General features: G+C 39.8%; 2 protein-coding genes across 2 annotated transcripts; both read right to left on the bottom strand.

The window, feature by feature from the left end:
- Positions 1–1,112: 1,112 nt before the first annotated feature.
- On the bottom strand, positions 1,113–13,479 carry LOC137266011 (transmembrane anterior posterior transformation protein 1 homolog). The gene is made up of 11 exons (XM_067801511.1): positions 13,279–13,479; positions 12,694–12,824; positions 11,481–11,605; positions 9,750–9,912; positions 8,874–9,009; positions 7,953–8,050; positions 7,219–7,369; positions 6,404–6,513; positions 5,799–5,858; positions 5,098–5,243; positions 1,113–2,893 (listed from the first exon to the last, which is right to left on the bottom strand). The coding sequence occupies exons 1-11, from the start codon at positions 13,349–13,351 to the stop codon at positions 2,212–2,214; spliced, it is 1,875 nt and encodes a 624-aa protein (XP_067657612.1). The 5' UTR covers positions 13,352–13,479; the 3' UTR covers positions 1,113–2,211.
- A 2,975-nt stretch (positions 13,480–16,454) lies between these two features.
- On the bottom strand, positions 16,455–26,065 carry LOC137265848 (uncharacterized). Its single transcript, XM_067801308.1, has 2 exons — positions 25,274–26,065; positions 16,455–18,925 (listed from the first exon to the last, which is right to left on the bottom strand). Exons 1-2 carry the CDS (start codon positions 26,063–26,065, stop codon positions 17,309–17,311), a joined length of 2,409 nt encoding a protein of 802 aa, XP_067657409.1. The 3' UTR covers positions 16,455–17,308.
- Between the last annotated feature and the right edge of the window lie 255 nt (positions 26,066–26,320).

Below are 26,320 nucleotides of genomic sequence, written 5' to 3' on the forward strand. Positions count from 1 at the left end.
TAGATGGTGGAATGTGTCTCTTGTTAAATTCGAAATAAACAATATCAAAGGCAGACAACTGAGAAATCCATGTGTCACTGGACAATTTCAGTATATTGACCACAGAGCCAACCAGTCTGCTACGTTTGTCGTGAGTCTATGTTATCGTATGGAAACTGCAAGTACATTAGTGCTAAGATTTCTTTTATCAACAGCACCTGTCATCTTTCATGGTAACCCACAAGATACTACGATGACTCTTTAACATGCTCTCAGACACAGTGCACTTCATCAGAGCCAACCAGTTTGCTACCATTATTTAAGTCTATGTTATAGTATGGGAGCTGCAATCATCTCAGCATTTAGTACACATGCTCAGAGCCAACCAGTCCAGCTTCTTCCCCTTGAAGACAAACCACGTACCATCTTTTAATGTCTTTTGGTATGACAAGGTCAAGTGATTAAAAAACCAACCTCCTGCACTCCTGGCAAACAATTGTTTTCAAAAAAATTAACACACCAGACTACCCCATAAAAGCTTTACCTTTGACAACAAAACCAAGTACAACACCGTATCAATTTTGGATAAAAAAAGCCCAAAAATGAAAAATTGAGATTTCATCCAGTCAGAATTCTGCATATTAGACAAGCTCTCCATGAATGTTTGGAGCACCTCAAAGTAGAACTGAAGGAATAATAAACACAGAAAAAATTCTCTTCTCAATCACATTTGTGAGTAATGAATATCTGATCATGGTGACAGTCACCATCATCATCTCCTTGTGATCCCCTCTTAATGGTAATGACATTACATGAGTATAAATATTTAATAATGACTGTCATGTAGTCAAAAACAGATAATGAAGATAAGTCGGTCCAGTCTGAGATAATCTGGACCCCATATCATCATGATTACGTACACATGTGTAGAAAATATTCAGGTTTTTCACCTCATTAAAAAAAAACAACATTCTGGCAATTAATATAGCTAGGACATTTCGATGCTTAATCTTCTTCTTTGGCAAATGAAGTGGAATTTTTCTGTTTACTATGCTAAGACACAAAATCTCTATTAATATGGTAACATTAAAGGTCACATGCAACATAAAACACAACTTTGCAGATTCTAATACTTTTTGGTATGCACTTAGTGAAACAAATCATCAAAAATGCCAATTCAACCTTTAAAGTTGAAAAAGAACATGATGAAAAAAAGCCTGCAATATTGGAGTTCAAACAATTCATTAATTTTCCCCAAGTGCTGGGGGTGAGGTTGTGAGCAGTAGTCTAATCTTGGTTGTGTACACAAACAAGTAAATAATCTACATGTTACATAAGAAAAATCATGTTGATGTGATAAGCAGATCTGTCACGGAGAAAACTCAGTGTCTGCTTTATTGAAACTTATATGTTTGCCTACCTGTCTGCTAATGACAATATGCAATGCACAACTTCAATGACCACATGCACTTTGAAATTAACACCTATCAGGCTTAAGCGTATCGCCAAATGAACCAGTGGCCAATGAAAAGTGAGTGAGTGAGTGAGTGATATGTAAGAGTAATATTACAGCTATATGGCGACGGTCTGTAAATAATCGAGTCTGGACCAGACAATCTAGTGATCAACAACATGGGCATCGATCTGCGCAAATGGGAACCAATGAAATGTGTCAACCAAGTCAGTGAGCCTGACCACCCGATCCCGTTAGTCGCCTCTTACGACAGGCATAGTCACCTTTTATGGCCAAATGAAAGACCTCGTTATACTTGTGTGCACACCCACCAGTTCTGACTGGGTTCCTTTTTGCGGCTGCTTCGTTTCGAGGAAGGTAAACCCAAGTATAAAATATTGCATTTGATATGCGATTATACTCATATAATTTTGTTTATTTGTTGTTTCTTGATCAGCTAAGTGTTTTATAAATATCATGAAGAAGTGATAACTGTTTTGATTATGTTTGATTTAATGATTGCATGTGACCTTTAAATATAGACACACAGCTCAAACAGCGCTTTCACAAACATGTATCACAAAACATACATAAACCAATCAACCAGTATAAGCTTAAATTATGCTTTTGGCATCAATTCTGACTATGTTTCGAGAATATTGAAGAAAACAGTTGTACTTAGGGTCATAGGAACATTGCTCACAAATCATTTAAAACATTCAAACAACATTTTTCTTTTAAAATAACAAGTGCTAATGCCTGTGTCCTGATGTCCATGATTACCGATACTTCTTCTCCTCTTCACTGTCATCTACAGGTGACGACATGTCATCTTTGTCCATGTGACATTCTGCATCACCGTTCCTCTCTACAGCCACATCAACCTCTGGTTCATGGGGAGATGTTATATCATCAAACACAACCTCATCATTATCACATTGAATTTCCTCTTCAAACTCCACCAAAACCTCTTCATTATTATCATCTTTTTCTTCATCAGTAACAATTTCTTCATCTTTTTCGATCTCATCCGAACTTCCCGAGTCTCTTTTTTTAACAAATAGTGAACTGTCACTTCTACACTGTCTCAGTGTCACATGGTTATTAGGTGATGATAATGTCCAATCAGATTCATTGTTACAGTCAGTATATAAGCCATCATCTTGTTCGGGCAAATCAGATGGCTTGACACAGTCTACAGATTCTGAAGATGAGAACATATCACTGGCTTCCATGGTGGCAGCAGGGGAGGTAACTATGTCAGGTTCTGGTGAAGGAGAACTGTCAGGTGTGGGACTACTCTCGAACCCCTTATTGTACTGACTCTCCTTATTAGGGATTTTCTGAGAATCTACTTCTTGTGTCTTTCCTGGTTTCTTCAATTTTGTTTTCTGCTGAGACAACAACCTTGATCCATGTCCCAGCAGCACTATGCTTGTGAAGACTTTTAATGTCAACAAACTGAAAAACATAACAAGATATTTGTTACATCCATGCACTGTTTTTTCAAGACTGGTGTGGAGGCCTGGCAAATGTTTTACATCAGTAGTGCTCAAAGTTTGTAGCTGGTCCTACCTGAGACAAAAAAATTTACTAATCTACACTTTTTGTCAGTTCTATTCAGACCCAGTTAGTAGCAAAACTAGAAGCATTTAGAATGACTGAGTGAGTATGTTTTATTATCCAAAACTGTGTTCCACAGGAGATAGCACTTGTGGGAGATCATATGATATCTCCTAGGAGATATCGTTTTGACAGTAGATTGTGTACAATGCCCTGACAAAGCTATGATGTCAAGAACATGATGACATCACAATGCTATGACATTGCTGCACTGCAAGTCTAATAGTACTACAATGTCGAGAGATGTACAATTTTCTTTGAAAACTAATGAAGAATGATTTTTTAGAATCTACCCTCATGTCTACCAGTATCAATTATATCAACACTTGTTGATAAAGGTATATATCCTCAGCAAGCCTTGGATATTTGTAACTTTACCAACTCTTGTTGATATAATTGATTTCAAGAAGACACTTAGGTGAGATTCTCTATTTAGCAAAATTCCAGCATTGTCACCACCAGACATGGCTTCACATATTGTATACTCATATGGGGAGTCGAACCATGTGTCTTTGGCATGATTGGTTAATGCTTTAAAAATAAAGCTACCTGACTGTGCCACAAAGCATTGAGAACTAGTACAGAAATACCATTTGGATGCTTTGAGTCCAATATCGCTACTATTATTGGTTTTCACTTCTCCTACAGCATATTTGAGTAGTCTCAGACCAGGCGACTAGAGTGACTTCCCATGGCTGCACTGTTACATCATATCACTATCAGACTCATAATCCATAATTAGTATACTCATGTATTTTGACAGACAGTTGCATGTTGAGACCATGTGATTGAACTATTACAGAACTCACGATAAGTTGCATCTCTGCATAAAATATGCTATAGAAAATTTGAAATACGCAAGAAAAATAAATGCCAGCGTATGAAAAAAACACTAAATACTCATGTTTACACAAGTCTAAATAACAATGCGTATTTGCTCAATGCATCAAAATCATGTCACGTATTGTATCAGTTCAAGCCTATCGAACATTAAGTTTTTCCACCTCTAAATATTCGTGACTAAAAATCCTTATTTATTAACCCTTCACACATTGGCCCATCTATAAATAGCAACCAAACTAATAATGGTGAGCAAGTATGGCGGAAAGCTTCCACATGCCTGAAGAAAAATATCTAGTTTTTATGCTTTACAAACAAAAAACAACTTCATTAAAGGACTGCTAGATGAATTAATAAGCAAGTACTGTGTTTCACAATCAGAATCAATTGTCGGTGATATTTTAAATGAACTTGTAAAATCAGCTATTTGCAGCATGGAAGTGAAAAAACACGATTGGAACAAGACATGGCCAATATCCATCTTGGTATCTTGTTTTACGCCAAAACAGACGAGGACAAAGGCACATGATTTCTTACAGCACAAATGGATAAAGCTGTGTTCGCTGTTAGCTATAATTCAGCATTGTTAGGAGGATTTTGTCTTAATTTATAACTGAATAAAAAATGTCACACCCGTTACACTGTCATAATGAACATCCGAATTTTAAACACATGGTGGGTACTTAAAAGCAACTTGAAAACAGAAATAGCCACTTAGTTCCAAATGTATGCGTCTTTCCCCCATAAAACTTCCATTTTCAAGGAATATTTCTATGTTGATATCCAATTTTTGATGTTTATCAGTTAAGATTCACTTTTGCAATTTCTAATGAACCACTCAACTGCAAGCAGACTCAGTTTTCCAGCTTATTTAGATCTTAAAGGTCCAACCTAAAAATCAGTCATGATACCATGAGCAGCTTTAATGGTAGGGTCTGACAAATATTAGGCTAGGCCCAGTGCCCTGATGGCAGTAGACATTAACTTGTTTGTTGTTTAATGCCACCCTCAGCAATATATACCTGCCATATTATGGCAGCTTGTAAGCAGTGTGTTAAAAAGTTTCAATAGTTTTCAGCCAGTCAGGCTAGTTATGCCTGAAAGTTACTAACCCACAAAATAATTCACTACCCAAAAATATGAATGTAGGGAACGATTACGAAAACAGATGTAGTAACACAGACTGTAGATTAGACTACTACCAGAAGTAGAAGATGACGAGAGTCAGTATCCCAAATGCTCCAGTCATCTTGAGAGACTTTGAGCAGATCTTGTACAGCAGGCAGGCTAGCGGAAGGGGTGTGAAGCCCATACGACGTGAGACTTGGTCCGAATGGTCTGTGAAAGCCTGCGAAACAAGGTGTTGTAGAGATGCTTTCAGTGTCACATACAGCAAATCTGTATGAAAGAAAGAGCTCCATATTTTTCTCACTTAAAGAAGAAACATTATTTTCAAGATGCATAAAAGAGCATTTTCATTCAGAGTTTGCTTTTAGTGACATTTATTTTGTTCAAATTCCTACATAAACGTCGTTCATTTCATTCTATGTCCTTATGCTTTCAGATTAATAACTGATGTCAAACCTTCAAGAGTCTTGGATGCTCTAAATACTGGAAAATTTTTGTTTTGTTGTTTAATGATACATTCAGTAATATCCCAACTATATGACACAGGTCTGTGAATTATCAAGTCTGGACCAGACAATCCAGTGGTCAATGGCATGAGCACTATCTACTCAGTTGGATATGACGACATGTGTCAATTGTGTCAGCGAGCCTGACCATCCAATCCCATTAATCGCCTTTTAGGACAAGCATGGCTAGCTGATGACCTGTTCATGGTAAAAATCTTCACCGGTGTCAAAATAAAGCATCTGTCTGTCTCCCACCCCTGAATACTTACATGTTTTTGTCTGCTGGTCACCATGTCCTGCACCAGGTTGATCGTAAACTCTTTGTAAGCCTGGAAAACAATGGAAGATGATAAAGAATGTCACATCGGGAGGCATCAATAACTATTGCATGAGCATTGTTGTGTGCAAATGGGAACCAATGACGTGTCAACCAAGTCTGCGAGTCTGACCACCCGTTCCCGTTAGTCACCTCATACAACAACCATAGTCGCCTTTTGTGGCAAGTATGGATTGCTGAAAGCCTATTCTACCTCGGACCTTCACGGGTCCATTCTCAATATGGTGGGAACAAACTGTCATGCTCACTTCCTCAAGAGATAGGTGTTACTGTGCAGAGTTCAGTTTCATAAAGATGTTGGAAACAATATTGCACATATGAGTGATTGAGTGTCATCATAACCCAGTTTCTCAGAAAAATGTTGATCACTGGATTGCCTGGTCCCGACTTGATTATCTACAGACTGCCGTCACATAGCAGGAATATTGCTGACGGTGGCATAAAACTAAACTCACTCAGTCCCTCAGACTCTCACTATAATCATCTGTATCTGGTGAATCCAATGAAAGACTCATACACTGTGAGAATACCACTAACATCAGAGGAGATCTCATTGAACTTGGTGATGAATGCATGCTTGACCCAGTCCACAACAAACTCAGCCAGGAGAACAAGGACAACGTCCGGCAGAATTACCACCAGGTGATCTGTGAAATATGATGTTACCATGGTTACAAAACAAACAAGCATTGTGCATCAAAGGCATAACTGAACCTTGAAAGGTTTGAGTGGAAGAATGAATCAAATGGCTTGTTAACACACATGAAGGTTCCCAGATTTTAATTCTCTAGCAGGAAACACAGTACATCCCTGGCACTCCCCTTTATCACTTACACATCCTTCATAACATTCTGATGGACAGTTTGCATTAGGGTTGTACTGATGCATCAAACTATCTATGGATTGTTGAGTTTCCGAGAGCAAATTAAACAATGACAGAAACGAAAAACTATCGATGCATCAATAGTATGTGTGACTAATTGACAGTTCAGTGATTGACTTTTGTTGATAAATGCACAACACAAAATACAGAAAGCACAGATTCGTTCACTTTGAATTATCCGCCCCTGTTCCCGCTTTAACAATCTTGATCTGGGCTTCAGGTTTCTTGTCAGTTAATGAAAGACACTGAAACTACTTCAGCTTGTTTCTGATTCATATAGATTATACACTCGGGAAATGACTTCAAATGAGACAATTTAAGGAGTAGAAAACTATTGCAATAATTGGCCAAAATAGACTATTGCTACCACAGTAATATGTCGCAATAGTTCTTCCCCATTAATAGTCCCCCCTAGTTTGTATGTATTCATATTACATTATGATATTCTGTGAGATTTGAAAAACTTCACCAGGATTCCAGGCAAACTCAGCCATGTTTCTGATGAACACGATGCCTAGCAGTATACAGTAATGGAACCTCTCCTTCACATCACTGCAGGAGATCTGGAATAAGTTGTTCTTGTCCACACGCTTGAATAGGCTGCCCTTGATCTCCACAAACTGAAGACATACACATATACAGTGATAAATATGGTGTGAAAGAATTTCAATTTCTAACATGTTATTCTGCAGGTTGCAGTCTTGGTCTCTAGTTTAAGGAGAATAATCTACAAACTGTAAAGGACATGACACAGGCCTCTTTTTCCTTTCAATCCCAGCTAAGCTCAATAATACCACTTAGCTGCTATTTAGGACAAAAACCCAAATGTTGTAAAGGAATATCTCTTTTTCATTTCAATAAACTACAAGTTGTAATAGAGGTCCTCTTTCTTAAAAACAACCCAAATGCTGCTACAGTCAGCCTTTTTCCAATACAGCAACCTACAGGCTGTAACAGAGAGACTCATCTTCATGAAACAAGCTACAGAGAGCCTCTTTCAGATGTCATTAGCCCACTGATGGCCCATCTTTATGAAAACACACACTGTAAGACGGGCCCAAACCTTATAGAACGTCCAGCCGACTGTAAGAGGGCCCAATCTTTATGTGAATAACGCAAGAATGACTGTGAGACTAAGAGAGAGCCTCTATTTAGTGAAATGAAGATGAGGATGTCATTTAAGTTAAGAACATTCCAACTTACATTGTTTGACATCATGATGGTGAGCAGAGCCTTGTTGTGGGAGTTGAAGGCAACATTGAGGACCGTGGCCTGGGACAGGATCAACATGGTGTGCATCACTGAAGCTTGGTTAACAGTAAATAATAGGCTCTTGTTATGACAGTGAGTTAGTTTCATTTTCCACAATATTCTCGTCAACATCAGGGCCTGTCAGCTGGATATGACTTTGTGACAATAACACCCATCCGCAGTGATTATTGTCTTAGGAGTTTCTGGGTGAATCCATGAGCATGGTGATGGTACTAACAAAACATAAATTAGGTCATGTTGGATTCAAACCCAAGACCAAAGCTTTCTCTGCACTCCAAAGGAAAGCAACTCGGCAAAAATGAATTCAGAAGCTTTAGTTAATTGCAACATCTGTTGCCTGTCATACTGCATACATGGCTTCAAGCTGCAAAGTGAGTGAGTGGGTGAGTGAGTGAGTGAGTGAGTGAGTGAGGGAGCGAGTTGGGTTTTATGTGACTTTTGCAATATTACAGCAATATCGCGGTGGGAGACCCCAGAAATGGACTTCACCGAATGTACCCACATTGGGAACCAAACCTAGGTCTTTGACGTGACTGGTGAATGCTTTAACCACTAGGCTACCCCACCCCTATAGTTTTCAGACTAACATCATGGTAACTAGCAAGGAAAGACATCACATCTGGCACACGTGTTGTTTTCTGGTCAGCACTGTCAACTGAAAATGCTGAAATAGTTCCCTGCAGAAAAGATATCTTTCATTGCCCTAGTATGGTATCAAAATTCAGGTAAGCATGTAGTTTCTGTTACTGTTACTTCATCATCTAATCCAGTTGGCTACCACTTATGACCAGCTGAAATTACAGGGAATATAGTTAAGCCTGGATTCCAACAGTCTGCAGTTGTCAAGGATACAGACATAGACAATAGCTAGCAGGAGGTGAGGCACGACCCCCACATGTTCTCGCTTCTTTCCACGGGGCTCTGTGGCTGTCCAAAACAGAGCATCAAGAATATCCTGGCCAAACCCTGAGAACAATCGGTCACAGACCTGAAATGACAACAAATATAAAGTTTAAATCCACATTTAAACTTGAACACATGTAAGGTATCAATGATACATTTATAATATCTAATGGTAACAAATATGGAAAACTGAGCTGAAAAATGATGTAGATTAACAGTAGTAATATTATAGTAAATCCTTAAATTAATCCTTCAAATGGTCCTTGAAATCTTTTGAGTAACATAGAATAATGGCATCCATTATATCAGAGTTGTAACTGTTCTAGATTAGTTTGGGCAGTTACTTCAGGTGTTGGTCAAAAAAGCACACTGTTGATGCTTTGTGAAGACAGTGTTGTCAACTTAATTGTGAATGCTGCTTTATGAAAAGAAGTAGCCCAGCTATATTAGCATGGCTAGTAGCACAACTGATTATCTCACTTAAGCTAGCTACACAATCTTGTTTACACATTGATCAAACATCCATTAAGGTGATGTAAACACAACATCACAAACAGAAGGTGTGCCATATTACTAGTATACTGTGATGGACACATACCACAATAAGTTTGAAAAACTTATATTGTGTTTTTTTCTCAAATCACACAGATTCTCAACTTACTGGCAGTTCACATAAATGAAATGTCAAAAGGAAATGATCAACTTCAGAAATTAGAAACTTGATTATTCAGTTTTAGACTTTTGTCAAATATGTGTGTAATACAGAAACTAGCAACAGCTAAGAAACTACTATTATAAACACAAATATTGTATGACAGCTCTCACATCCAACATATTGTAGAAGACATAGAGTTTGATAACAGACTGTCCTCGCACAAGGTGGTACATCATGGATGTGTCAATATAGTTGATGACGAAGATGCATACGAGGAGAATGATGCCCTTCAAGAGATCACAGATATGTGCTGACTCCAGGTAGCGCTTTGATCTGTGAAAATTGAAATGTCTTTCAGTACATTTCCATCATTGTTAGAATTTACCATCATTTTACACAGTAACTTGAGCTCATTATGCTTTCATAGGTAAAGTCTGTTTGATTCCATTTGAGTTTTTAACTTCCCTTCCGTCACCCCAACAGCACGTGCAGTTCTTAAATGATACTTAACCAAAGCATACTTTGGCCTACCCCTTTCACCTTCATTTTTAACAAAGTTAAATACTTTGCAAATGATTTGATGACTTTGCAAATGATTGACTTAGCGTCGTGTGATAATCGCATTGTTTCAGGTACTGCAATCATGAATGTCTGGTTTGCTGAGCAAATCACATGTGTCAGTTTCACATGCGCACCTTGCCCACTTGGCTGTTCTACCAGCAAGAGCCCCCCACTTCATACAAAATAGCAAAAGGTGACAAGAAAATGATGATCGTTTGTTAAACAAAATGTTTTTATTCGGGTTTCCCAAATTATGAGACACATCATCAGAGTTGGTCTGTCGATTTCATGTGGCTGTGCAAAATGTGGTTTTGTTGCAATTATTAGATTTTGAGTTAGTGAGCAATTCATCGGTCTCAAATGGAATCAAACGGACTGTAAAAAATTATTTAAACCAGGAATACACTTTCTGATGTGACAAACAGCTGGTTAGTAGACAAAAAAAACCAAAACCTGAGAAATATGACAGAGAAGTATGCGTTCTATCCAATATAACTAAGTACTGATACTAAAACATTATCAACATGATCAAGAATAAACAGCTATTATTACAGTCAAACACTGCTGTGTTGAATTTATGGTTGTCTTGAAATTAGTGGTGTTCCGATGATTGAAAATAACTGAAAATCTATGAAATGGTGGACTAAAAATTATTACTGATTGTGAAAAAAGACATATTTTGATTAATCTGGATTTTGTCGTTTTAGTGTAACGCACTTGATTCATGAACAAATATGCGCTCGACAATGTAAAGCTATGCGCATTGTAGAATTGTAACCATTTTTATTTAATTACATTTCCAGTGTCCTTCTTGCATGTGTGCATTTCATTGCATGACAGTATTAGTTAAAAAACATTTAGTTTTAGTTAAAAAATGGAGAAAAACCCTTAAAATTGGTGATTGCATCAAAAATGTATATATTTCAATTATCATCAGTAATCTTTCACCACAAGGCCTCTGACAATGTACAGTGGATTTGGTTTCCGATTCCAAACACTGCTTGAAATATAAAAGCTTGATCCTTGTATATTCATTATTCAGTCATCATTCTGCAGTAGTGTAAAACCTTGGTTTACTCAAAATATTTACAATAGTTACAGTGGTACTCCCAACTTTTGCATGAACTTTGACTGTACTGTGTTAGTGTATGCTTCATGCATGACACACTGTGTGATATTCTTGTAAGTTGTATCATCTCAACAATGCATGTTGGGTAATTCACCAGGAGAATTCTGTCTGTAACCATGGTAACTCAATGTTCACAGGATACCACAACATGGCATGAATGATGAGAACAACAGCTGACACCTGCTTCACTTGAACCCGTAATATTACTCACCCTGCTGTGAAGATACCACAAGGATGCGTGAAGAGACGCAGCAAGGCCATGAGGATTCTCAGTGGCAGGAATGTGAAGATGAAGAGGAATGCGTCCAGGCATTGGAAGAACCCATACATGCAAAACTAGAAAGAATCATAGTCATGTTCATACATGCACAAGATACTTCATTGAGTGACATTTTGTTAGAAGTACAATAATGAAAAACTTAATGAAATATAACTGTTCATTTTTTGTGGCTATGACAATTCACTACTGATTCTTGTACCTGCTTGACAATGTCACACTCACAAAATAACAAATGTTGCACTCAAAAATGACAGAACTTGTTATGTATAAATTTGTCAATATTTTACCAAGACAGGAGAACACAGTCCAAATCAAAGAAAAAAATATTGGATTGGCATAAATATACCATTTTCCCATGATAAATATGATAAATACCTCTACCTGGGAACACATGCAAAACATACATCATTGCTTCTTATATCTATCACCAGTGCATGTCAGGATGATATCAATCAGATATGGCATTTTATACTTCTTTGGTGCATACACTTTTCATATCAGATGGCTGACATGATTCAAGCTACTCAAAATGGTAATAACATTTGATTCGTGTATTTCGTTACACTTCACCACTGAGTCTAACAAAACCTAGTAGAAGGTCACGTCAGGTTACCTTTGAGCACCCAATGACCAATTAAATGCGAGACGGTTAAATAGCTTTAACCAATCAGACAACTATTGGCTATTTAGGGATCGGAGGGGATCGGAACCATGTTCTGATGACGAGGTTACCATTAGCTAATATTTCCGCAAGATAACATCCTTGAATATTGTCAAAAACACTATTTTCAGCGAACTGTTTACTCACCGTTGTCATGGCTGTACGTACACCATGTGCATCACCCGGAAGCGATCGTACGCTAAATAGCATTCGAAATCGTTCGGGTACGAACATTTTCAAGATGAAAAGTTCATTAGGGATGAGTGAATGTGCACTTTCTCGATTTGGTAAGCTGTGTTCTGATTGGTCAATCTCAAAGGTTAGCTGACGCGACCTCCCATAAGGTTTTGTTAGACTCAGTGGTGGAGTGTAACGAAAAGTATTGAGGATAAGTTTACTTAGAGTCAGACTGAACATTTGACTCTGATTAATCTTCTCATGTACAACATGACAGTGTATGTACAACTCAGATCCCAGTAATACCTTTTCCAGTTCTCTGGGAGTTTTCATGAATGTGTAGACCCTTTCTCTACGTTCTGTATACTTGGACTCATCGCGTTCCAGTAGGTAGCCTCTCGTCAACTCAGATGTAACATATTTTAATACAGAAATACCTGCAGATTGAAAGAATCCATTAGACAGGTGCAACAATAATAGTGCTATGTATTCATAGCAGCATGTGTCACACAATCAATAAGTAATAAACACATGTATCATGAACATGCAAACTGATTCAGGTGACTTTATATTCTGAAAGGGATATGGAGGGCCTACATAATTAGCTATTTTCACTCTCTAAACACTGAGATCATTGGTCAACCCAAACATGCCTAATATGTAACAAGAGATATCACTACCATCTACACTATTGGCTGTGTTTACTAACATGACTTACAGGCCATGATTTAGTCGAGAGCTAATGACTAGTATGATCATTACTTATAATCTTAGGTGTGTTCGTTTCCAAAACTATCAGACGCCAGACCGAAAACATATTTGAGGCTGTGTGCACAAAGACCAATACACTTCAAATAATTCGTACAAAAAGCAACACTGAAGTAAATTTACCTGGTTGAGGTGAGTGTCCCTCAAATTCTTCTTGTTCCCCACCGGAATGCGTGTTTTTGTCTTCTCCTGGCATGTTTCAGTCGTCCTTTATTGACTAAGGAGAAATTGCCTTCACCAGGACATTTGTTGTGGTAAAAATAATCAAATAAATATCAAGATTTCATTTCGTCCACATAGAGCGGAAGTTTAACATTCTCCGGTACAGAAGAGCTCTTTCCGATGATCAGAAAACTGGGAGTAACCTCCCTTGAAGAAGGTGCACATAGAAGCAAAGCGCACATAAAATAGTGTTCAGTAACTTGTTATTTATGATATCGTTATGAAATATGATGTTCCCAACACGTGATTGTGCAAAGATTATACACAGAGTTGAAGTTATAGGCTCGAACGAACCTATTGGAGGTGTGTGGTGTGTGAAACATGTCTTACGTGACAATTTCCAATTTGAAAAACAGCAAATTCGACACCTCTGCCCCTTAACAGAAACCATGTAATATAAATACAATTTTACAATGAAGTACACCGCCTTTTCACAAGCTGTGATGACATCTCTTGTAAACTTAAAACGAAATGAATTATTAACCGAAATTTGGGTATCTGTGTGGTGAAAATCTAATGAGAAATATATCCTCAAAACAGGTAAGCTAAACGCATCGAATATTTGAGCTTCCCATCATCCAAATCACCTTTACGTACTTATAATTAGAATAAATAGTCAAGTATGTGTTCTTGCGTGACCGTAGATTGACCGATAAATATAGTGTGTCACGCAGACAAGTATTCCCAATGACGCTCATTCAAGTCTAGAATCAGTGGCAAGTGCCATAGTTTCACTGAGCTGACTTTTATGGTACATATTTTAATTTACATTTTTTTCTCCAAATATGTTCGTTTCAAATACTAAATGTTACATGTGTGGACACAATGGGACGTTCATGTCAGTTCCTGGTGACACCACCCCTTGCAAACATCATTGCTCGACACCGCCTTGGAGGGATTGTACAAGTCGTTTGGTGTTGGTTTTGTCATTCCTCTTGGCAAAATTCTCCAAGTGTCTCAGGAGGATAATGACCTACGTTTACGATCATGTTCGTCCCATAGATGCGCGATCGGGTTCAGATCAGGCGATTTGGAAAGCGAGGGAAGGACAATGGCGTATGCACTGGCGAGATAGGCACATGCTACACCAGCTGTGTGAGCTCGAGCGTTGTGTGTTAATACAGCTCCCTCTGTCGGTTAAAAAGTGGGAGGAGGTAAGGTCGCAAGAGTTGCTGCAAGGTTGCCTTGAACCACCGTTAGCTCTGATCTACCAGTGTTGGACATGGCTGCCCACACCGTAACGCTATCTGTGACAAATCTGCCCACCTTTTGAACGCATAATGACGTAAAACATTCATGTCAACGTCGACAGATACATTGTCTCCCATACCGTCGTTGCAGTCGGAAACGTGATTCATACACATCTAAGTAGCAGTTGTAGGTGTATTTGTGTCAGGACAGGTCGAGTGTTTGCTCGACTTGCTCGAATTCCTGCTTCTCTCAGACGATTTCTGGTGGGTTTGTCGGCACCCGTCCTGCAGTGTCAGTTGCTGTAGCAAATCGGCCACATAGGTGAAACGCCTGGATGAATCAATCAGTCCTAAGCAGTAGTGATGAGTCTTGGCCTTCCACTTCTAGGCTGATCTTTGGTCTAATTGGAGCGAATATATCTATGCCATAATCGACATACGGCGGACGTTGTGGTGGACGTTGTGGTGGACGTTGTAGTGTCTCGCAACAACAGACCGAGACTCCTCTGCTTCTAAACGCCCAATGGCGATATTTCGATCAGTAGCATTCAGTCTTGGCATTTATTCAACCTTCGTTGTGGTAAACCTTCTGCATGCACCTTTCATGTTTCATTTCTTATGACAACCGTTTACAAACACATCTTGTGGTGCGTTTGCAGGTAATTAACAACAACCACAACATGATTAACGGGATTCAAACAACGGAATTGTCTTAATATCGATTACTGTCCAAATATATGGTCGAATTTAATTGCTGAAAACGTATTTGTGTTTCTTCTTTTTCAACGAGTGTATATATATAGAACGGTATATCCATAGGTGCAACCTGTTTCAGTTGGGGTGGAGATATGTAATGCATTTCACAGTCTCTATTCACAAGAGATGTACATTCAATGTAGAACGCCCTCATGAGTTTGTTACTTGCTCTCGCAAAAGCTTCAGGGGGCTACCCATTTGGAAGGTAACGATTGTCTTGTTATTGTCATAACTTGTGTTTTGTTATTGAGAGCTGTATATGCATGCTGAGCATTGTATATCGGTTTACAGATATGCTTATACAAGTGTAACGGTTCTGAATACAACCGCAGGGATATTTTGAATGCAAAATTATATAATTTTATGTTTCTTGGAACAATAAAAAAACGGTCTGCGGATGAAGTGATATATTACGTTCACTTCAACAGGAACACAATTTGTCAGTTATTTCAGGCCTTTCGCAACAGTTTCGATAAAACGTATGTATGTTGTATGGGTGAACCTCCTCAAGGACACGTCGTGTGTATGTTCAACGTGTCACGTCAAGAAAGCAAGCTGTGTCGAGCCGATGACACGTGCTATCCATGCTGTGTATATGTTCCTCGTCGGGTGTTACACGTGTTATCCAAACACACGCATACACACACATGGACGATCACGTGTCATCGACTGGACACACATACATACACATAAATATGTGCCGCCATCTGAACAACTGTTCAAAGATATAATGGCCAGTGTCTTCTCAAGGACACGTGCTATGAGACCACTTTTGCACGAGCGTGAATGTCGTTTAGGGTGCCGTATTTGGCGGTACGGAGTTACGTCCCATGGACAGTCTGGAAACCTTTGATTTGGGGCCCAGAACATGTTTACAGGGAAAGTGGCCCTGCTCATGAATTTCGCCAAAGTGTGACACGTCGGAGGCAAACGTAACCTTGTGTTCTCTCCAATACTGAGCTGTCATGCCGTAATAATGTGAAATCGGCGTTAACCACTCACTCACTCACCCAGATAATGATAATGATGATAAGATGATACTGTAATACTATGTTTTGGTTCACGGATAACACGTATTAATATTCTATGCACATTGCTAATTACACATTTAACACAGAACACACATTTGGAGACATTTTTGCATTGCAAATTCTTATACACGTGAAGTTTTCACGTTGAGCTTGTAACAAATGTGCAATTGTGTGTAGCATGATTTTGCAAAATCAACAACGTTCAGTTGTCAGAGACCCCCTTATGTCTGAACTTCTGTCCATGCCTGCTTTTATTGTACAATTGTCCATATCTGTCAATCAGTCCAGAAAGAGAATAGAGTTAAAGCATATTCTCGAATACACTTTTCTCAGTCTAAGTAAAGGTAGCCTCAGTACTTTTCGTTACACTTCACTACTGAGTCTAAGAAAACCTAGTTGGAGGTCGCGTCAGATAACCCGTGAGCGACCCGTGCCCGTCCAATCAAACGCGAGGCGGTTAAATAGATTTAACCAGTCAGACAAAGGTTACTACTGACGGATCGGAGAGACTTACAAAATATTCAGGTCACTGACACAGATCTTTCCACAAACAAAAATCCACATACAGCACAGTTAACTGATCTGCTGTACATACGCTTTGGGGTTTCTGTTGACACGGTTCCCAATAGCAATTAATTCATCTTTCCGCAAGATGACATCCTTGAATATTGCCCAAAACACTATTTTCAGAGACTGTTTATGGTTATAACGTGTGCCATGTGCATCACCCAGAAGCGAGCGTACGCTAAATAGCATTCGGAATCCGTTCAGGTACGAACCTTTTCGCGATAAAAAGTTCAAAAGGTATATGTCAACTTTCGCGATTTGGTAAGCTGTGTTCTGGTTGGTGAATCTCAAAGGTTACCTAAGGCGACCTCCTATAAGGTTTTGTTAGACTCAGTGGTGGAGTGTAACAAATAAGACTGAGTTTACTCAGACTCCACTTTTCTTGACTCAATTTACGTCATTCGCCGATGTACTCTTAGTGCGTGTTTTCGATTTGTCCGAGCTGGTGGTCTGACCCTGTGGTTTCCGTGTACAGCAAGCTAGGTGGAGGACTCTCTTGTTGAAGACGCAGGCAATGCAGATGAAGACGCCTTGGCTGCCGTTCAGGATGATGGAGAGGTAAGAGAGAACCTCTAAGGGAAACACCTCCGCTAGGATCCCCACAATCCAGAATAGTCCTGTCAATGTTGAAAGTTTGATGTACACATGCAGATTGTGTCTACCCTTTGCCAAAGCCTCTCTCTGAATGAGACTGGTCTGTGCTATGGATCGAACAGCCCGACAGAACATGAATCCGTTCAGAAGCAGGATGACTCCAAGAGGTAAAGCAAACGCTAATCCTATTAGTAATGGTGAGGACAGGTAGCAGTGTCTTCCACCGTAGCCGATGCTGCTGCCGTTACTGGTGACGTATTGTGACGTTATTGTTGACGTTACTATGATCGCGGCAACTGTGTACGGGTAGGCAATATATTTAACAAGCGTTTTCAAAGATGAATGTCTTGGCATAGCGGCTAACGTCCGACTGCTGAACACTCTGTACATATGAAAACAGCACACGTTCATAGACAAGAGAGACGCCAACCAGAAAAAATGGATGAGGATCCCAAGTACTGCACATGATGTAGGATTCTCCGTCCCCCTGACGCCGAACTGCAGGAGGGACTGTGCTAGGAAGAGATTGACAACCAGACAGATGTTGTTCTTGGCTGGTAGGGATCTGAGGGATGGGAGCACCATATATACAGTGAAAGTGGTTGCAAGTCCTACCAAGGACAGAATCACGCATACATAGGATAAATACTGCCGAACAACTCCGTGGATACTGACCCGTTTTGGTCTTGGTACAGCATCGTACTTGCTGGTCAGGACATCAACACATACACGCACATCCCCGTCGGTGATGTCGAACTCGTAAGGTTGAAGGGGCACGTCCCCGTCAGTGAGGCGGATATCTCCAGTCGGGCTGCGTGTGTATTGGCTTGCGTTAAATATCACAAACTGACAAACCATGACGGGGGAAATATTTATGTAAGAATTCTCGTCCATCATGTATGATTCGTATTCGGGATTGTTCATAGTGATGGTCTGATGGGACATGGGTAGTTTGTCGCCGGGATTGGGTTTAATCAATGCTCGAGTAGTTTCAGCCGACGAAGAAGAAACAAGATTGACCTTGAATTGCATTACAGAGTCCCAACAGGTCATATTCCAAGGCTCATTTGTCAGATTAAGCGCTTGTTCCTCAAACACATCTCTATCCACGGGTTTGGTCACTGTAAGCTCGAACGTCAACATAACCTTCAAGTAATTTTCTGAACCGTCTGTTGTGATGCTGGGGAAAATTTCACAGCTGAAATAGTCTGTTTGTAAAATGTCAGCTATTTCATGAACATGTCTTTTTAACTTTTCATCCATTTCACAAAGGTCATGCAGGTGGAGATATTTGGATTCCAGTTTGATCGAGTAGCGGTATAATAGGCCTTTCCCGTCTGCAATAATAGACTTGCATGAACTGCCAACCAAAGTCTTTCCTTCGAAACAGTGGACATCAAAACACGAATCCTGAAAAACGAGAAAACCACAAATGAAAACACAACACCTATATTAGTAACTGTAAAAGAGTATGGTAGTATATTGGCTGAAAAGTGTTGACCCATCTAGACAATAAGTTTATTTTAAATATTACTGTCATACGACAATTTCTGTATGTTTTATTATGTCAACAATGTTACAGTAATCTCACGTTGGAGGTCTTCATCTTTGTGTGTGTAGTGAGAATGGACGTAGTACCACCATGCCACCATGCTTCTCATAAAGTGGTGTAGATGATTTTTTTACTGATAATAGCGTAGATTTTTGATTATTTGTCTGGTCAAAAGAAATGGAGAGATGCGTCCCAAAGAGAGGGTAATGTAACAACACTGTTGACAATATAAATACCATGTGCGACCACGAACATGAATGGGAGATTGTATTCCAGATGTCAAGAAATGGTCGACAAGAACGTGATAGCCTTACTGGCTGATTCACATCCTGTCGTACGCGTCGAGCCATCTCAGGCTTTGAACTGTTCCTATTTCTGAAAGTCTGTAGATGCACCTTCAATCATTGTGCCCAAATCAGTGACGTTGTTATTACTATCTGTAACTTCCTACTATAACAGAAACTTCAACTAGATTTGGTAAACATAAAATGAAAAAAGATATTGTTTAAAATGGCATTGATAATGTCGTGTTGGATTCACCCATCGATTTCGAAATGGCAAATGCATAGCTAGATCAGAGATTCATCCCTACCGATCGCGGCAGTCATTAACTGGATGTTCATATGCTCCTGGCAACAAGAGAAAACGAGACTGGGTGTCTTGGATGTGTACCGTAAAATACTGGAAATTCACTGCATTAACAACGAATGACATCGTCATCATGGTGAAAGACGAACACAATAACAATAACTGTCACAAATGATATTAAGGTAAGAGTTTAAATTTTATATATGTGTAGAAATATCATTCAGTGACTGACACAGTTTTGCTGAATCTTTTAACGGTGTTTCAGTAAGTTGCATAATATATGGATAAGTTTTGAGCCAAACGGTTAATGATTCTGTTTTTTTTGTTTGTTGAAACCAAATAATGGTTAATGATTCTTTGTGGTTTTTCTAGGCGAAGGAGAAGCTAGAAAAGCTGAAGGTAGCTTCAACTCTCCAAGAAATGAAGTCCTCTACGAAGAAGGCCTTAGCGACATGAGAGATGGGAGTTGGAATGATGAGATCAATACGAAGAAGGCCTTATCAACATGAGAGATGAGACCAATACGAAGAAGGCCTTAGCGACATGAGAGATGGAAATTGGAATGATGAGATCAATACGAAGAAGGCCTTATCAACATGAGAGATGGGACCAATACGAAGAAGGCCTTATCAACATGAGAGATGGGAGTTGGAATGATGAGACCAACATGAAGAAGGCCTTATCGACATGAGAGATAGGACCAATACGAAGGCCTTATCGACATGAGAGATGGGAGTTGGATTGATGAGATCAATACGAAGAAGGCCTTATCGACATGAGAGATGGGACTAATATGAAGAAGGCCTTATCAGCATGAGAGATGGGAGTTGGAATGATGAGACCAATACGAAGAAGGGCTTAGCGACATGAGAGATGGGAGTTGGAATGACGAGACCAATATGAAGAAGGCCTTATTGACACGAGAGAGGGGAGTTGGAATGATGAGACCAATTTGAAGAAGGCGTTATCAACATGAACGATGGGAGTAGGATTGATGAGATCAATACAAAGAAGGCCTTATCGACATGAGAGATGGGACCAATAGGAAGAAGGCCTTATCGACATGAGAGATGGGAGTTGGAATGATGAGATCAATACGAAGAAGGCTTTATCGACATGAGAGATGGGAGTTGGATTGATGAGATCAATACGAAGAAGGCCTTATTGACATGAGAGATGGGACCAATACGAAGAAGGCCTTATCAACATGAGAGATGGGAGTTGGAATGATGAGGCCAACACGAAGAAGGCCTTATCGACTTGAGAGATGGGACCAATACGAAGAAGGCCTTATCAACATGAGAGAAGGGAGTTGGAATGATGAGACCAACACGAAGAAGGCCTTATCGACATGAGAGATGGGACCAATACGAAGAAGGCCTTATCAACATGAGAGATGGGAGTTGGAATGATGAGACCAACACGAAGAAGGCCTTATCGCCATGAGAGATGGGACCAATACAAAGGCCTTATCGACATGAGAGATGGGACCAATACGAAGAAGGCCTTATCAACATGAGAGATGGGAGTTGGAATGATGAGACCAACATGAAGAAGGCCTTATCGACATCAGAGATGGGACCAATACAAAGGCCTTATCTACTTGAGAGATGGGACCAATACGAAGAAGGCCTTATCGACATGAGAGATGGGTGTTGGATTGATGAGATCAATACGAAGAAGGCCTTATCGACATGAGAGATGGGACCAATACGAAGAAGGCCTTATCGACATGAGAGATGGGACCAATACGAAGAAGGCCTTATCGACATGAGAGATGGGACCAATACGAAGAAGGCCTTATCAACATGAGAGATGGGAGTTGGAATGATGAGACCAACACGAAGAAGGCCTTATCGCCATGAGAGATGGGACCAATACAAAGGCCTTATCGACATGAGAGATGGGACCAATACGAAGAAGGCCTTATCAACATGAGAGATGGGAGTTGGAATGATGAGACCAACATGAAGAAGGCCTTATCGACATCAGAGATGGGACCAATACAAAGGCCTTATCTACTTGAGAGATGGGACCAATACGAAGAAGGCCTTATCGACATGAGAGATGGGTGTTGGATTGATGAGATCAATACGAAGAAGGCCTTATCGACATGAGAGATGGGACCAATACGAAGAAGGCCTTATCAACATGAGAGATGGGAGTTGGAATGATGAGACCAACACGAAGAAGGCCTTATCGCCATGAGAGATGGGACCAATACAAAGGCCTTATCGACATGAGAGATGGGACTAGTACGAAGAAGGCCTTATCAACATGAGAGATGGGAGTTGGAATGACGGGACCAATACGAATAAGGCCTTAGTGACATGAGAGATGGGAGTTGGAATGACGAGACCAATACGAAGAAGGCCTTATCAACATGAGAGATGGAATTTGGAATGATGAGACCAATACGAAGAAGGCCTTATCGACATGAGAGATGGGAGTTTGATTGATGAGACCAACACGAAGAAGGCCTTATCGACTTGAGAGATGGGAGTTAGATTGATGAGATCAATACGGAGAAGGCCTTATCGACATGAAAGATGGGAGTTGGATTGATGAGACCAACATGAAGAAGGCCTTATCGCCATGAGAGATGGGACCAATATGAAGAAGGTCTTATCGTCACGAGAGATGGGACAAATATGAAGAAGGCCTTATCAACATGAGAGATGGGAGTTGGATTGATGAGATCAATACGAAGAAGACCTTATCGACATGAGAGATGGGAGTTGGAATGATGAGACCAATACGAAGAAGGCCTTATCGACATGAGAGATGGGACCAATACGAAGAAGGCCTTATCAACATGAGAGATAGGAGTTGGAATGATGAGACCAACACGAAGAAGGCCTTATCAACATGAGAGATGGGAGTTGGATTGATGAGATCAATACGAAGAAGGCCTTATCGACATGAGAGATGGGACCAATAGGATGAAGGCCTTATCGACATGAGAGATGGGAGTTGGAATGATGAGATCAATACGAAGAAGGCTTTATCGACATGAGAGATGGGAGTAGGATTGATGAGATCAATACGAAGAAGGCCTTATCGACATGAGAGATGGGACCAATGCGAAGGCCTTATCAACATGAGAGATGGGAGTTGGATTGATGAGATCAATACTAAGAAGGTCTTATCGACATGAGAGATGGGACTAATGTGAAGAAGGCCTTATCAGCATGAGAGATGGGAGTTGGATTGATGAGACCACCACGAAGAAGGCCTTATTGACATGAGAGATGGGACCAATATGAAGAAGGCGTTATCGACACGAGAGATGGGACCAATACAAAGGCCTTATCGACATGAGAGATGGGACCAATACGAAGAAGGCCTTATCGCCATGAGAGATGGGACCAATACAAAGGCCTTATCGACATGAGAGATGTTACCAATACGAAGAAGGCCTTATCAACATGAGAGATGGGAGTTGGAATGATGAGACCAACATGAAGAAGGCCTTATCGACATCAGAGATGGGACCAATACAAAGGCTTTATCGACATGAGTGATGGGACCAATACGAAGAAGGCCTTATTGACATGAGACATGGGACCAATATGAAGAAGGCGTTATCGACATGAGAGATGGGACCAATATGAAGAAGGCTTTATCGACATGAGAGCTGGGAGTTGGATTGATGACATCAATACGAAGAAGGCCTTATCGACATGAGAGATGGGAGTTGGAATGATGAGACCAATGCGAAGAAGGCCTTATCGACATGACAGATGGGAGTTGAATTGATGAGATCAACACGAAGAAGGCCTTATTGACATGAGACATGGGACCAATATGAAGAAGGCCTTATCGACACGAGAGATGGGACCAATATGAAGAAGGCCTTATCGACATGAGAGATGGGAGTTGGAAGGACGTGACCAATTAGAAGAAGACCTTATCGACATGAGAGATGGGAGTTGGAATGATAAGACCAAATTGAAGAAGACATTATCGAAATGAGAGATGGGAGTTGGAATGACGAGACCAAAGCCATTGTTGCTTCTATGCCCACCTTTCCAAGTGCCCGGTGCTCACTCTACAGAGCCAGACAAGCGGTGATGAGCGGTAAGACCTGGTCTTATCCGATGAACACAAGACGACCTTGTCTGGGGACCATTTCCTCCTCATCGTCACAGAATTTATATGTATTCATATTTTTTATGTCAGGATTGTGGTAATATAGAGCAATTCGTTTTTAATTCTAAAAGAAGATGCAACAAAAATTATCCAACTCAGACTTTCTCTCATATTACAGATCACTTAAGTCACTTTTAGAGCCTGAATTGTACATTACCAGTAACTTTTTTGTAAAGATCTCATGGGAATTTTAGCCATATTTCGATGCTAATCTCACAAAATATCCAAAAGCAGTGTTTTTCTAAGACAGTTACGCCATTTAAGCAGCTTGTATGTCAGAAATGTAAATTGAATCTCACAGAAGATGAATATTATTTACAGTTAATATGCCCATCTTATAGATCGTTTAGACAAGAATTTTATACTTAGTAAATATCACATTTTCCCATCAAAAGAAACATTCCTGCTTATTTTAAACAAGTTTGCATATTTAGTCCAATCCATTTTTCCTAACTTTTATAAATGAAATTTCAAATGATATTGCTTCGAATGGAACATAAATGGTGTTTAGTTACTTCCGTGTATGCTTGAAATATTATTATTGCTGTTTGCTGTAGATGTCATTTAGTATCAGATGCTGTCTCGTGTTTACAGAGACACCGTGTATTTCAGAAAACTTCGCTGACTCTTAGGGATCAATTGTCAGCCTAGATAAAACTGAGGTTGTGTGTGCTTGGATTGAGTGAGTTTACTTTTACGCCTCCAAGCATGGGTTGCTGGAGGCCTATTTTACCCCGCACCTTAAAGGGTTGTTTGTGTTTAGAAGGGGTAGTAGTCTGGCAAAATGTGAAAAATGTTCTATAAAAATGACATTATTACAATTGTTAATGCATAGGGACATCTTGGCAATATTTTTCTTCTCCTCCAAATTGACTCTTCGTGCATATGGATCTAGTTCTCCGAAGTAAACGCCTACAGATGGAAATTCTTTATAACTTGAGTAAACTGAGTTCTCTAGACCCTACTGTATTTTTAAAAATCTTTTGATTCACAGATTCAGTCTGTTTTGTTATACGGCTCTGAGGTGTGAACACTTACCAGATTTGAGAAAATCGGAAGTGTACATATTATCGCATGTAAAAGATTTCTAAATCTTGGTCGCCAAAAGCTATAACGAATGTGGCCGTTATCCATCATATATCAATGCCTTATGTCGGACTGTTAAATATTGGCTGAAGTTCAAATGCCCAATAACAGAATACATTAGAAAGCATATGGCATGCTAGTTAATTCAGCTAATTATTCATTCTCATACTATGAAGGTGTCTAATTTGGTTGTGTATGGATTAGTCAATCATTTGGCAATAAGTTGATATTTCTAAGAAGCCTTAATTAAAGATGTTGCTTTTCATATGCTTTATCAATCTTTGAATTATGAATTGAAATTTACATGTATATGGGGTAAAGGCCTAAATACATGAATAAACACACTTGACTTGACTAGCATAATAATATCAAAATCTTACCGTAAACTTGTGTGTCCACTGGTTTTTAGTGCATGTAGAGTTATCTCCCTTCTCGTCACGTGGGAATTCATGCTCTTCCTCATTTTCGTCACCGAAGCTTAGTATGATTGAAAACGGCGTGTCTGATTCAACATGGAAGGAAGGATTTTGATTTCTCCCTGTTCCGATAAATGAGTTAATTTGAACCCGTCTGTTGCTGAATACATCATCACTTTTGAAGAAACTATCATCATCACCAAAGACTGAGGTACTAATGCATGTAATAAGGCGAACAGCGGTAGGTTTTTGAAGCATGACCTGACAGTACCCGGATGATATCGCCATGTTGACAATCTCTTGCTGGGTCCGTAAGGTGTGGAGACTTACATGAGCATTGCAGCTGATATTTACCGACCACTTGTCGTAAGAAGAAACATTATAGCAGGCAGCACAATGCTTGTTGAAGAATGTCACACCATCTGACGTCACTGGCATGACGGACTCCAGATCGGAAGTGACGTCATATCGGTTTCCGTCAACACAGAGACGTCTGAGTTGACCTTCAGCTTCATCCGGGCAGGAATGGATCATTTCAAACCTGAGCGATGAGTCTGCGTTCAGCACTAGGTTATTTAACTGGTTACTTTCGCAGGAGGTTTCGGGACAACAGTCATCTTTTTTAAGAATATCTGAACAGGTCTTTTCGCATTGTGATTCAAAATCCCAATCGAACGCTAAATCGTCGAATTGACCGCGGACTGTTAAAGCAAACGTCAAAACGATGCAGGCACAAACTGAACTCCCCAACGTCATCGTTGCAACGTTGATAACTTGACAGTGACTTCTATGTTGTACCTGTGTGTATGGACAAAAAGGGTCATACTTAGTTATTTATTTATTTTATTAATTTAGGACATTTGTCCAGAGCGCTTATCCGCGCATAGTTGTTATTTTAGAACAGGGAACCAACTATTGCATAAGCCCAAAACTCGAGTGACCAAAGGCAAATAGAACTTTTCCGAAGGACTTTATCTCATAAAAACAAAAGCAAAGCGAAGCTAGAAAAAT

This window comes from Haliotis asinina, chromosome 15 (genome assembly GCF_037392515.1).
Source record: "Haliotis asinina isolate JCU_RB_2024 chromosome 15, JCU_Hal_asi_v2, whole genome shotgun sequence".
NCBI lineage: Eukaryota > Metazoa > Mollusca > Gastropoda > Lepetellida > Haliotidae > Haliotis > Haliotis asinina.

Bases quoted from the DNA above. Each gene is read 5' to 3' on its own strand.
- LOC137266011 (XM_067801511.1), bottom strand. From the start codon at position 13,351: ATGCCAGGAGAAGACAAAAACACGCATTCCGGTGGGGAACAAGAAGAA. The intron at 12,825-13,278 runs GTAAATTTACTT...TTCAATCTGCAG, and splicing joins GGGACACTCACCTCAACCAG to GTATTTCTGTATTAAAATAT. The intron at 7,370-7,952 runs GTAAGTTGGAAT...GTATGTCTTCAG, and splicing joins CCATCATGATGTCAAACAAT to TTTGTGGAGATCAAGGGCAG.
- LOC137265848 (XM_067801308.1), bottom strand. From the start codon at position 26,065: ATGACGTTGGGGAGTTCAGTTTGTGCCTGCATCGTTTTGACGTTTGCT. The intron at 18,926-25,273 runs GTAAGATTTTGA...CTCGTTTTTCAG, and splicing joins AGTGGACACACAAGTTTACG to GATTCGTGTTTTGATGTCCA.